Source organism: Nelumbo nucifera, chromosome 4, assembly GCF_055504915.1.
Source record: "Nelumbo nucifera cultivar China Antique chromosome 4, China Antique-T2T, whole genome shotgun sequence".
Taxonomy (NCBI): Eukaryota; Viridiplantae; Streptophyta; class Magnoliopsida; order Proteales; family Nelumbonaceae; genus Nelumbo; species Nelumbo nucifera.
Genome location: NC_142652.1, coordinates 39,255,041 through 39,267,273, shown reverse-complemented (window position 1 = coordinate 39,267,273; position 12,233 = coordinate 39,255,041). Strand labels below are relative to the sequence as shown.

The 12,233-nt window shown below is 39.5% G+C and overlaps 1 protein-coding gene across 6 annotated transcripts in view; it reads right to left on the bottom strand.

Moving 5' to 3' along the window:
* Positions 1-218: 218 nt before the first annotated feature.
* Positions 219-12,233, bottom strand: part of LOC104607247 (putative 3,4-dihydroxy-2-butanone kinase) — a 51,056-nt gene continuing 39,041 nt past the window's right edge. For 3 of the 6 annotated variants that reach the window (XM_010272827.3, XM_088904446.1, XM_010272829.2), the window contains 5 exons: positions 2,019-2,102; positions 1,836-1,909; positions 1,655-1,767; positions 1,480-1,578; positions 219-735 (listed from right to left, as the gene is read on the bottom strand). In XM_010272827.3, the coding sequence (XP_010271129.1) occupies positions 610-735; positions 1,480-1,578; positions 1,655-1,767; positions 1,836-1,909; positions 2,019-2,102 (496 nt within the window). In that variant the 3' untranslated portion in view covers positions 219-609. The remainder of the gene's footprint in view (positions 736-1,479; positions 1,579-1,654; positions 1,768-1,835; positions 1,910-2,018; positions 2,103-12,233) is intronic. The other 3 variants (XM_010272828.3, XM_088904447.1, XM_088904448.1) reach the window with 1 other exon arrangement.

Here is a 12,233-nt window from a genome sequence, read left to right as displayed (position 1 = left end):
AGCGCATCGAAAGGGTCCCAAAACTATACGTATCAGCTGATACGAGACAATACGTCACTCCCTGAATGATGAAAAGGGAGATATTCCCAATGCACAACTGTTATGTCCTGTGGGAACAAGTAGTGGGTAACAGAACCGAGCCATGGGCTCGGGACTAGTTCACATATCAGACCCACTGACAGCAAAACGCGTTTGTACCAGCATTATTCAAATCATGATTGGAAAACCAGCATTATTCAATTTTATGGCAATAGATAAAACACTCCCGTAACCTTGTAAGAGTCAATTGTCCCCAGCTTCAAGATTTGGCCTATAACAAATGGAAGCTACTAAACAACGGCCCAAATCACGAGGATGGGTTGATGTGATCGGTTTTTTCTTTTTTTCTTTTTAATAACCAACCTAATAAATTCTTTCTAGGCATTTCATGGTAACGTAATGTAGAAAAGAAGAAACTCGCTCTCTCAGCTTTATGCAGAACTGCATATGCGGAAAGCCTATGAGTAATAGACGGTCACGTAAAAATTTGTGCAAAATTTCTTTGGTTTACTTGGTGGCAGCAGCAGGGTAGGTAGTATATGGCAGGAAGATATACAGCAGCTACACTGCTCATGAAGCTTGTAACTTCTGCTTGACGGCTAAGGCTGCTGCTCTATACCAGGCCGCGGCAGCCATGGCTCCTGGGTCTGGAACTGATGCAAGAATCTCTACAGGGACATAGGAGGAACGACCAGCCTACAGAAATGCAGCATTCAGATTTCCGATCATATACAATTGATCTATACAGAGACATAAAAGAAATGCACATATATTGTTTTTGAAACAATTTACTCAAAGAATGGAGGGGGCTAAAACGGCTAGGGAAGAACCAAAATCATTTTAAGTGTCAATAATTTAACAATGGATATGGCATTAAACAGAGTGGAATGGTGAAACAGGATTTCATCTAGTTGGATAAGGCTTGGATAATGATGATGATCATCATATACAAATAACAAAGGTCGAGAGACAACAGAACATGTGGTACAAGCCTAAGAAGAACCTTGTAACACGGTGATAGATAACAAGGAATGTTAGTCCTACCACCCCAAGTAGAACCAAAGATGTGGTCTCACCACAACCTTTTGTTAATATTACCAAACCACGTTGATATATAAAGGCAACACTCTTGTGATGGATACATGAAAAGCAACTTGTAAGAGTACAATCAAGGTTCAAAATTTCACAATGTGCCTATTTAAACGGGTTTTGACAACCACTCTTTTTTTTTAATAAAAAATATGGTTAAAAATATGCCTAAAAACCAAATTTTGAATAAAAAAACTAAAAAAAATATATATATAAAAGCATGTTATTTTAAGTACTGATATGCCCCTGCCAATACACGGGCGTATCGATATTTTGAACCTTTGAGTACAATTAGCATCCTTCTATATATAAGACAACCAAAGAAAGAAAAGGTTCTCAGTGGAGACTGACCTGTGCCTGCATGTGAATGGTAGACTCTGCACCATTTTGTGCTGCTTCCGATGAGAGAACAAAAGCAGTGATAGAATCATCTCCAGCATTTAATCTCTGCTGGCGAAGAAAGATTATTGGTATAAACTATAAACTCAATAATGGATCAGACAGACAAGCAAAGGCAAGAACTTACCTCTTGCAGAACTTTTGATGCTGGAATAAGGGCATCCAACAATGTTCGATAACCTGCACTAGCTCCTCCATATTTACTGACAGCAGCAATGGATGCTTCCAGTGCATCAGCCCCTGGAGAAGGAGAGATGTTAAGTATTTCATAATCAGTGACAGTAACTACATCAAAAGCATCTTCTCACATTGTTTGGCTGTCATCAATGATGAACTGCTTTCTTTCAACTTCGTATATGCTGCTTTACAGAATATATCATATCTGTACATAGAGCAAATGATGGAGAAATTAAAACCAACTAAAATTGAAGAACCTAACATCTAGCAAATAGATATTGAAGCTAAATTATGGGTTAAGGCAAATCGAGTACATGATCCCACTTGTCCCTCCCATTACTTTTCTCATAGAAGATCCAATTTCATTGACTGTTTCTGCAGCATCGTTCAAAGGATAACTGTAAAGTAGAAAAACATGATTGAAATTAATCATTAGATGGCAATGTCTATACTAGGAACACAGACATCCTAGACTAATGAACACTGCTTTCATATTACATATCTAAAATAGAAAGATCCGTTAGTTGCAACTGCATGCAAAACCAAACAGGTTTGATTGAGGGGTAAAACAAGACCAAGATATTTATGAACCTCAATTTCCCTTTGGGCCAAGAAAGCAAATCCATAACACCCTGTAACATCAAATATTGTCTCCTAACCAAGGCAATATTCATATGATATTCCTCTTCATTTACTCCTTTGGAGGTAAAAGTTTAGATATATTTCACTTCCTCATATCAGAGACAAGTTCTGGAGAGAAACAATTTGAAAGGGTGTGTCTAATGTCTTACACGCCCAAGCAAGTTGTATTATATACTAATGAGATACAAAAGATGAGAAAGGGATATTATACCCTTCTCAAGTACAAGAAAGATTAAAAGAACAAATAGAACAATGTACAATGATACAATACATAGGATACATGATAAAAAGATACTTCCAAACAAGAGATCAGCCCTTATAATCTCTGCATCCCCCCTCACACTGATGCCGAGGAAGAAGCATCTGTTTGTCAGTTAAAAAGTTGTGGAAAGGATGAATTATAGCCTTTGTAAAGACCAGAGGAGATGTGAGGAAGAGAGATATGGCCTGCTAGGAACTGATCTTGAGTGAAGTGGCAATCAACCTCAATATGCTTTGTATGTTCATGAAACATATTAGTTGAGGTTATCTTGATTGCACTTGCATTATCAGCATAGATGGGAACACGATTAGATGTTGGAATATGTAAATCATGAAGAAGAACCTATGTAGTGGTTGGGGAGATTAGCAATTGCTATGGCTGATATGTTAGCCAAGTAAGGGGTAAATAGGGAAGAATTGTTTTGGGCTCAACTGTGATTTCTGTAATTTATTTTACTGTACTTGTAAGCTTCTAGGAGGGGCTGCAGCTCGCGCCTCTCCATGGAATGTTGTACAAATATATATATATTTTTTTTATCAATAACACTTTCATTAAATCATCAATAGAAGATTTACAAGAGGAAGACAAACACACTTATCTTCCAAGAGCAACAAAGAACCTCAAGAAAAGGAAAAAAATGAAAAAAACACTAAAGTTACAGCTTAGCCCAAAACAGTGAATCCCTTTCTGCCCCTTGTTTAGGGGATGTTGTACAAAATTACAATTCTAAATCAGGTTCTGAATTAATAAAATTTTACTATTACTCATCAAAAAAAAAAAAAAAAAAAACCTTCAACCATATAATCTCACTGGACGCAGATGACATAGCACGATATTTTGCTTTAGTAGAATATTTGGATACTATTTGTTGCTTCTTACACATCCAGGAAACAAGAGAATCCCCCAAGAAAACACACCACCCAGTTGTGAACCTTCTTGTGTCTGGGCATCCCACCCAATCAGCATCAATAATAGGCAGTTAAGTCTATTGATGATGATGATAAGAAAAATAATCCATGAGATAAGAGTACCTCAAAGGTATCTGATAATGCGAAGAACAATTGACATGTGTGGTTGACAGGGAGAAGAGACAAACTGGCTAACCACTTGAATAGCATAGGGGATATCAGGATGCATCATGGTAAGATAAATAAGGCTGCCCACAAGTTGTTGATATAAAGTAGCATCTAGAAGTTCGCCATCATCTTTGGACAGCTTAAGATTGACCTCAGTTGGCTGAATCCATCGTGTAAACAAGGTGATGGGAGTTTACCTACTTATTACTCAATTTACTCTGATTTGACTTGTGTGGAAGGAATTAGATCATTATCAGCAGATTGATTGGAAGAGTGATTTGCTAAAGCTTATAAGGCTCTTGTTAATATGCAGAGGGTGCTTGCTTTCCTTCATGGCCTCCATCCATCATATGAACCTATTCGTGTGCAGATTCCGGGGTGCAAGGATCTGCCCAGCATACATGAAGTATATATTCTCTTATCCAATCAGAGGAAACTAGGAAGTCAACCATGAATCCTGTGCAGGGGGAGAAGATTGTCCTAGTAGTCAAGAGGAATGGAAGTGAAGGTAGAAAGGTCGATGGTGCCAAGAGGACTGATGTGCTAAATAAAGATAAGTTATGGTGTAACATTGCCATCGACCTCAACATACTAAGGAGACATGTTGGGATTTGATTGGGAAACCTGAAGAAGTTCCAGTTCCAGAAGAAGCCAGAAACAATGTCAATGTTGTTTCTCAAGAGTCTGAATCTAGTTCTACTATTCCAGTTAGCGTTCATGAGCACCCAGTTGGTTATGTATCCCAGGAAGAGCTTCTTTATGCCATGAGGGATTTCTCTGTTGTCAAAGATCAAATTGAGCAAAATATCATAGGGTGTTTTGCCGGTTAGAGGAGTCTATCATCACTCCATCCACTTCATTTGTGTATACATCAGGTAGCCAAGTTGCTTTCCATGTGTCATCTCTTCTCGCTAAGACTCCACAGATTATTAGCTCGGGGGCCTCAAATCATATAACTAGTAAGCCCAACCATTTTGCCTTGTATACAACAAGGAGTTGTGAACAAGAAGCATGCCCAATATAGGGCAAGTCACCCAACCCATATTACAGTTGTTCCCAAATACATAAACTGACTTTAAACCCCTCACTTAGCTAAATTATCTGCCAAACTATTTGCAAATTTTCTAACCCAACACACTTGAAGGTTCATGTCTTTTGACAGCCACAGAAATCTTCTGAAATCATTCATTAGCTGCCAAATCACCCTTTCTCCTTTTTCCAACCATCCCACAACTACCCCCTTCAATAATTTTTTTTTTTGATGAATAGAATCCCCTTCAATAATCAATCTATCAATTCCCAATTCATTGGACTTTGTAGAAACCACTGATGTGGTCCCCACCTCTTTCTATTGTACTCGTATACAACTACTATGTGGTCCCCACCTCTTTCTATTGTACTCATATACAACTACTAGTTATTTAAGTGTCAGTCCACAATTAGTTGTTACTCTTTTATTAGGACTTTAGTCTTTTATTAGGACTTCAATTGTTGGGTAAGCAGTCTTATCCTTTAGAATTAATATAAATAGAAAGAGGGGGGTGGCAGATTAAGCATCCTCTTCTTTTCTGAAATCCTTCCTTCGAAATCTTCTTCTCTTCTTTTCTCTTTCTCCTCTCATTCTCTCCTCTCATCCTCTTAATTTCCTGTTGATTATACACCACAGCTTGGGCTGTTTGTAGTCTCATACGGCTACATGGTATCAGAACCAACCTAGGAAATCTTATGATAGTCTGACATGGCCAGCTGCAAAAGAATTTCCTAGGGTTGGAAAATTTCCAGCAAAAAGGATCATTGGCTGAGTCTTGGAGATTGTTGGTGAAGCATCAGAGGATGACCAGCAATCAGGAAGAGTCAGAAGGAAGAACCCTCAAGATTAGGGTTCAGACTTGTCTTTGAAGGTTGCGGCCAGAGTTTTGCTGAAGTAAGTCAATCTTTCTATTAAAAGGATTACCTTGTCTGGTTATTTCAAAGGTTCGACTGAAAGTTTTTTTCCTCTTGAACTGTTCTTGATACATTAAAAGAATAGTTTTTTGGTTACTTTAAGAGGTGCGGCTGAACTGGTTATGTTCTTGGCTTGTTTCTTGACCTTTGACTGGTTCTAGGTTCAAGATTCTAGTTTCTTGACTGTCGCCAATTCTAGGGCTGCAGTTAGTTTCAGCCTTGCACTCTCAGCCCTGCACTCTAGTTGTACTTGGAAGGTTATCTTTTTTGGGTAGATTACCGACCTAGAAGGATAAAGTAGGTTCGGCTGATAGCAAATTCTGGGTGTAATTACCCAGTCTCAGTGATACAAAAGGCATTTGTTAATCTTTTCTTGACAAAGAATGGAGTTTAAGAGCCAAGGGGAAAACTATTTAGGGGGCTGGTGGCGCTGGTAGCATACCTGAGAACAGTTTTCAGATTACCACTGTAAAATTTAATGGGTCAAACTACCTAGAGTGGGCCCAATCAGCCATGATGACTATTGGGGGTAGAGGAAAGCTAAGTTATTTACTGGGAGATCTCAATGAACCAGCCAAGGAGGACCAAATATATACCAAATGGGTTCAAGAGAACTATTTGGTTATGACATGGTTGTGTAAACCACATATCAGCCGAAATTATTTATGGGCAAAAACAGCTAAAGAAATTTGGGATATCATGAACCCCTCAATGTTGCTAGGGCCTATGAGCTAAAATATAAGGTGAATAACCTTAAGCAAGGAGAGAAGCCAGTCTTGGTTTATTTTTCCACCTTGAAATCCTTGTGGCATGAGATTGATCACTTAGAAACAATTGAGTGGGAAAGCCAAAAGGATGCACAAACCTACAAAAAGCAGGTTGAAACCAATAGGGTATTTGAGTTTCTAGCTGGTCTGAATTCTGAGTATGACATTCTGAGACAACAGCTTCTAACAAGAGATAGTGTGACTCTGTCACAAGCTTACTCTCTAGTGCACAGTGAAGAAAGTAGAAGGAAAGTTATATTACAGCATTTGCCACTTGAATCAGCCTTGGCAGCAACTAAACCCAAGTTTGGGGGGGGACAAGGAGAGAGATATGAAGAAGAAAGATAAGAAGGACCTAATATGTGAACATTGCAAGAAACCTAAGCATACCAAAGAAACCTGTTGGAAGCTACATCCTCATCTAGTTCCTGCAAAACTCAAGAACAAAAAGGTGAATGCTAATACAGTTGTTACTACTGATTGTGCAACCTCATCAGGCACAAGAGTAGCACCACTAGACACTCTAGCTGTTGTCCGAGCTGCCTTGACTCAGTTGGAAAAGGAGGTTGGTAATTCAGCATCATCATCTCAGCCAGTCACAACATCAGCTCCTCCCACCTCAGCATTTGCTCATTCAGGTACATGGGCCTTAGCTTATCATGCTTCAGCTCCAGGTAACACTGAACATTGTTGGCTAATAGACTTAGGTGCATCTGATCATATGACTGGTTTGCCTTCACTATTTACTACCTATCACTTATCTTCTGGTAAAAACAAGGTGTCTATTGTTGATGGATCACTTGTTCCCATTTCTGGCAAGGGAGACATCAAGTTGTCTAGTGCCATTTCCCTGTCATCTGTTCTGCCTGTTCCTAAACTTAGCACCAATCTACTTTCAGTTAGCAGCATTACTAAAAACCAGAATTGCCCAGTAACCTTTTTTCCTGATCAATGTGTTTTTTAGGACTTGGAGACAAGGAAGGTGATTGGGACTGGCCGTGAGACAAATGGAATCTATCTGCTTGGAGGAAGTTCATAGTGGGACGGTAGTGAAGCTAGAGGGTCTTTTGTTTCTCAGTCTATTGGTCAAGTCATGCTTTGGCATAACAGATTGGGTCATTTATCCTTTAGGTCTTTGAAAAGCTTGTTTCCTAGTTTATTTGAATCTATCCAGATGTCCGTTTTAAAGTGTGAAAGTTGTGAGCTTGCAAAGCATTGTAGAACAACCTATTCATTAAGTAATAAGAGAAGTAGTGTTCTTTTTGACATTGTGCATACCGATGTTTGGGGACCATATCACATCACTGCTATGGGGGGGGTACGGATACTTCTTGCTATTTGTTGATGACTACACCCTATTTTCTTGGGTCTACTTGATGCGTTCTCAAGATGAGGTCCCTACCCTAACCCAAACCTTTCATCAGATGATTTTAACCCAGTTTGGGGTAAAAATCAAAATTTTCAGATCCAATAATGCGAGAGAATACTTTAAAACATCACTAGCCTCTTATTTTCTTGACCATGGGATTATCCATCAGAGTACTTGCCCTCATACCCCTCAGCAGAATGGGGTGGCTGAGAGAAAGAATAGGCACATAGTGGAAGTAGCTAGAAGTATCATATTCAACTCCAATGTGCCTATACATTTCTGGGGAGATTCCATTCTCACAGTTGTGTATCTCATCGACCGAATTCCTTCACGGGTTCTTGACATGAAACCCCCATTCACTCTTTTATATCCTGATAAAGAGTTGTTTTCTATCCCTCTTAAAACCTTTGGTTGTACCTGCTTCGTGCAAGCTCTTGGCCCTCACTAGTCCAAATTTGACCCTAAAGCCTCAAAATTAATTTTCCTTGGTTATGCACAAACACAAAAGGGATACTACTGCTACAAACCTGCTTCAGGAAAGAGATTTGTATCCATGGATGTTACTTTCTATGAGGATGTACCTTATTACTCTAGGGTTTCTTCTCAGGAGGAGAGTAATACGGTTGGGGTTAACACATCAGAAGTCCCTTTACATGTTCCATTGAGTGAAGAGGGGTGTAATGGGGAGGGTTGTCAAAAATGTCAGGATTTGAGAGTTTATCATAGACGATGGAGGCAGATTGATTTCGGTCATCAGCAGTACAGGCCAACCCCAATTCCTTCTGAAGATCCAGATCTAGGTACTACATCTCTTCCAACTCCCATTATAGATGAGCCTTCTGCTGTTGAGCCTTCTCCATCTTCTGAGCCCTTACTTCCATTGAATGACCTTGACCTTCCCATTGCAGTCCGTAAAGGCAAACGCCATTGTACCTCATCCATAGCCCACTGTATCTCACAATTCTTGTCCTATGATCACCTGTCTCCCTCTTACAAGTCCTTTCTTACATCCATTGCTGATATTCCCATTCCCAGAACAGTACAGGAAGCCCTAACCATTCCTGAGTGGAAAGATGCAATGAAGGTAGAAATGGATGCCCTTCTGAGAAACAATACCTAGGAGATAGTTGATCAACCCAAAGGGAAGAAACCAGTTGGATGTAGATGGGTGTTTACTGTGAAATATAATGTTGATGGTTCCATTGAAAGGTATAAGGCCCAGTTAGTTGCAAAGGGATTTACTCAGACTTATGGTATAGATTACTTGGAGACTTTTGCCCAGTAGCAAAAATGACTACTATCAGAGTGTTATTATCTCTTGCAACCAGTTACTCTTGGCCCTTGTTCCAAATGAATGTTAAAAATGCCTTCCTCAATGGAAACTTGCAAGAAGAAGTGTACATGCAGTTACCTCCTGTTTTTATAGTACAGAGACAGGTAAGAAGGTTTGTCGGTTGAATAAAGCTTTGTATAGACTAAAACAGTCCCCTAGAGCTTGGTTTGACAAGCCCTTGAAAAGTTTGGCTATGTGCAGGCTCAATCAGATCACACTTTGTTTATTAAGAAAGTGGATACTTCCTTGACTCTACTTGCTGTATATGTGGATGACATTGTAGTAACAGGGAGTGATAACAACGAAATTGAGTCTCTTAAGAAACTTCTCCATCAAGAATTTGAGTAAGGACCTGGGAGAGCTATGATATTTCTTGCGTATTGAGGTAGCTCGGTCCAAGCATGGAATCTTTGTTTCTCAAAGGAAGTATGTCCTTGATTTGTTAGAAGAAACAAGAAAGTTGGGTGTTAAGCCAACTGATACACCTATTGAATAGAATCACAAGATTAGTGCAGAAGGTGGAGAGCCTCTTGAAGATAAAGCTATGTTCCAAAGATTAGTTGGTAAACTACTATATCTTTGTTTTACACGACCAGACATCAGCTATGCAGTCAATGTTGTTAATCAATATATGCACTCTCCCAGAACTACCCACCTACTTGTTGTTGAGAGGATATTGGCATATTTAAAGAGGTGTCCAGGCAGAGGTGTACTATTTAAGGATAATAATCACATGAAGATAGAAGTTTACACAAATGTAGATTGGGCCGGTTGTGTTGATGATAGAAGGTCTACCTCTAGATATTGTGCTTTTGTAGGAGGTAACCTTGTTTCTTGGAGTAAGAAACAAAATGTTGTTTCTCGTTCCAGTGCTGAAGCTGAATATCGGTCCATGGCAAATGGTGTGGTTGAAATACTATGGTTGAAATCACTGTTTGATGAATTGGGTATTACCTATGAGAAACCTCTAATGTTGTACTGTGATAATCAGGCTGCTATTAATATAGCTCATGACCCGGTACAACATGACAGAATCAAGCACATTGAAGTCGATCGACATTTTATTAGGGAAAGGGTTGCATCTCAAGAAGTCTGTCTTCCATATATCAGCTCCAACATGCAGCTTGTTGATCTTCTCACCAAGGCAGTTTCAAAGAAGAAGTTAGAAGCAGATCTATAAAAGTTGGGAATGACAAACATCTATTCCCAACTTGAGGGGGAGTGTAGAAACCACTGATGTGGTCCCCACCTCTTTCTGTTGTACTCGTATACATGTGGTCCCCACCTCTTTCTATTGTACTCGTATACAACTACTAGTTATTTAAGTGTCAGCCCACAATTAGTTGTTAGTCTTTTATTAGGACTTTAATTGTTGTCTTTTATTAGGATTTTAATTTTGCCATGTAAGCAATCTTATCCTTACTTCAAAATTCATATAAATAGAAAGAGGGGGGCGACAGATTAAGCATCCTCTTCTTTTCTGAAATCCTTCCTTCAAAATCTTCTTCTCTTCTTTTCTCTTTCTCCTCTCATTCTCTCCTCTCATCCTCTTAATTTCCTATTGATTATACACCACAACTTGGGCTGTTAGTAGTCTCATACGACTGCAAACTTCTCTACCCCGTAAACCTCTTCGAAAAATTCTGCTTTCACCGAATCACCTTGTTCAATTGGGCCTGAAAATAAAGCAAAAATAGTGCCTCCCTCGTCCCTAATAACCCCTCCAATACCTGAGGGACCCAAGTTACACATACTACTACCATCAAAGGTCGGCCTTTTTTTATCAGCAAGAAGAAGAATTTTATTAACAAATGAGGAAACAGGTTACAAAATTACAGAAAAGCACAGGTAGACAACCTTTGCCCAACAAAATATTACAATACAACCCAAGAAAGTTGTTGCCTGTAGAAACCCTGTTTAGCTAATGAGTCGGCCATCCCATTGGCAGTCCTAATCCATGTAAAAGAGGCATTGACCTCCTTTGCCAAGCTTTCAATCACCCTTGGAGAGTGTCTACAAAAGACCCCTGTTGGTAATCCAAGAGATCACCAGTTGTGAGTCCCCTTCAACTTCCAGGTTTTTTCAATCTGCTTGCTTAGCAAGTTTTAGACCTTGTAGCAGTGCTAACAGCTCAGCCTTCTGAGAGTCACCTGCCCCAAAAGAAAAGGTGATGGAATGGAAGCCCCTAGGTAAAAACAAAATCAAGCTGAATTTTGATGGAAGCTCTATAGGTAACCTGGGTTTGGCAAGCATTGGTGGTGTGCCACTTCATTCCATGCCCTTGCTATATTAGTCATTGAGAAATTTTGGAAGAGCTCAAGTGCTTTTACCCAGTTTTCTACTCTTATTTTTATAATTTCCACAATTTCTTCCTTTGATCTATACTCTCATTAAAGATCCTTGCATTCCTTTCCTCCCAAACGGTCTACGCCACCACCACCCTAACTGATTTCCACATAGTCTGTCTTCTTTTCATTGGCTGCCTTAAGAAATTTAGGATGAAGAGACTCACTAATACTGAGGAGAGGTCCACCTGCAACCAAAGATAGAACAAAAAGATTCCCAACATAGAGCACAAAAGAGCAATAGATCAATACATGAGGGGAGTGGCCTCAATACAAGCTTGATTGAGAGAAGGTAACAAAGTTTGAGGTAGGTTGAGACTTATAGTCAGACACTGAATTAAGTTTAAGGAATAGGGAATAGAAAAGAGTTTCACCCAACCAAAGATCTTCCCAAAAGAGAACCCTAGACCCACATCCCACATCAAATCTGATGAGATTAATAAAGGTTGGATATACCTCTTGTATTGCTTTTCAAGGACTCAAGGTTGAAAAAGAAGCTACCTTTGCATACTAGCCATTATTCATCTGCCCATGAATGCTTTCTATGACCTTATACCATTCCCCGTGGACCGACCCGTGAATAGGATCTCGTCACGGGTCGGTCCACGGGGAAAACCTCCTGTTTTCCCTTGTTCCTCCCTTTTCTTGAAGAACCTATCTTGCTGCCCTAAAGGTGATTTGTTCAAGAGATCACCAACTCTCCTTTGTTCTCTTTCTTGACTGAAATTTTCGATACCTTTATTGAATAATATCAGCTCCTTAAATAGGAGATTACAAGAGGTAGAATCCTA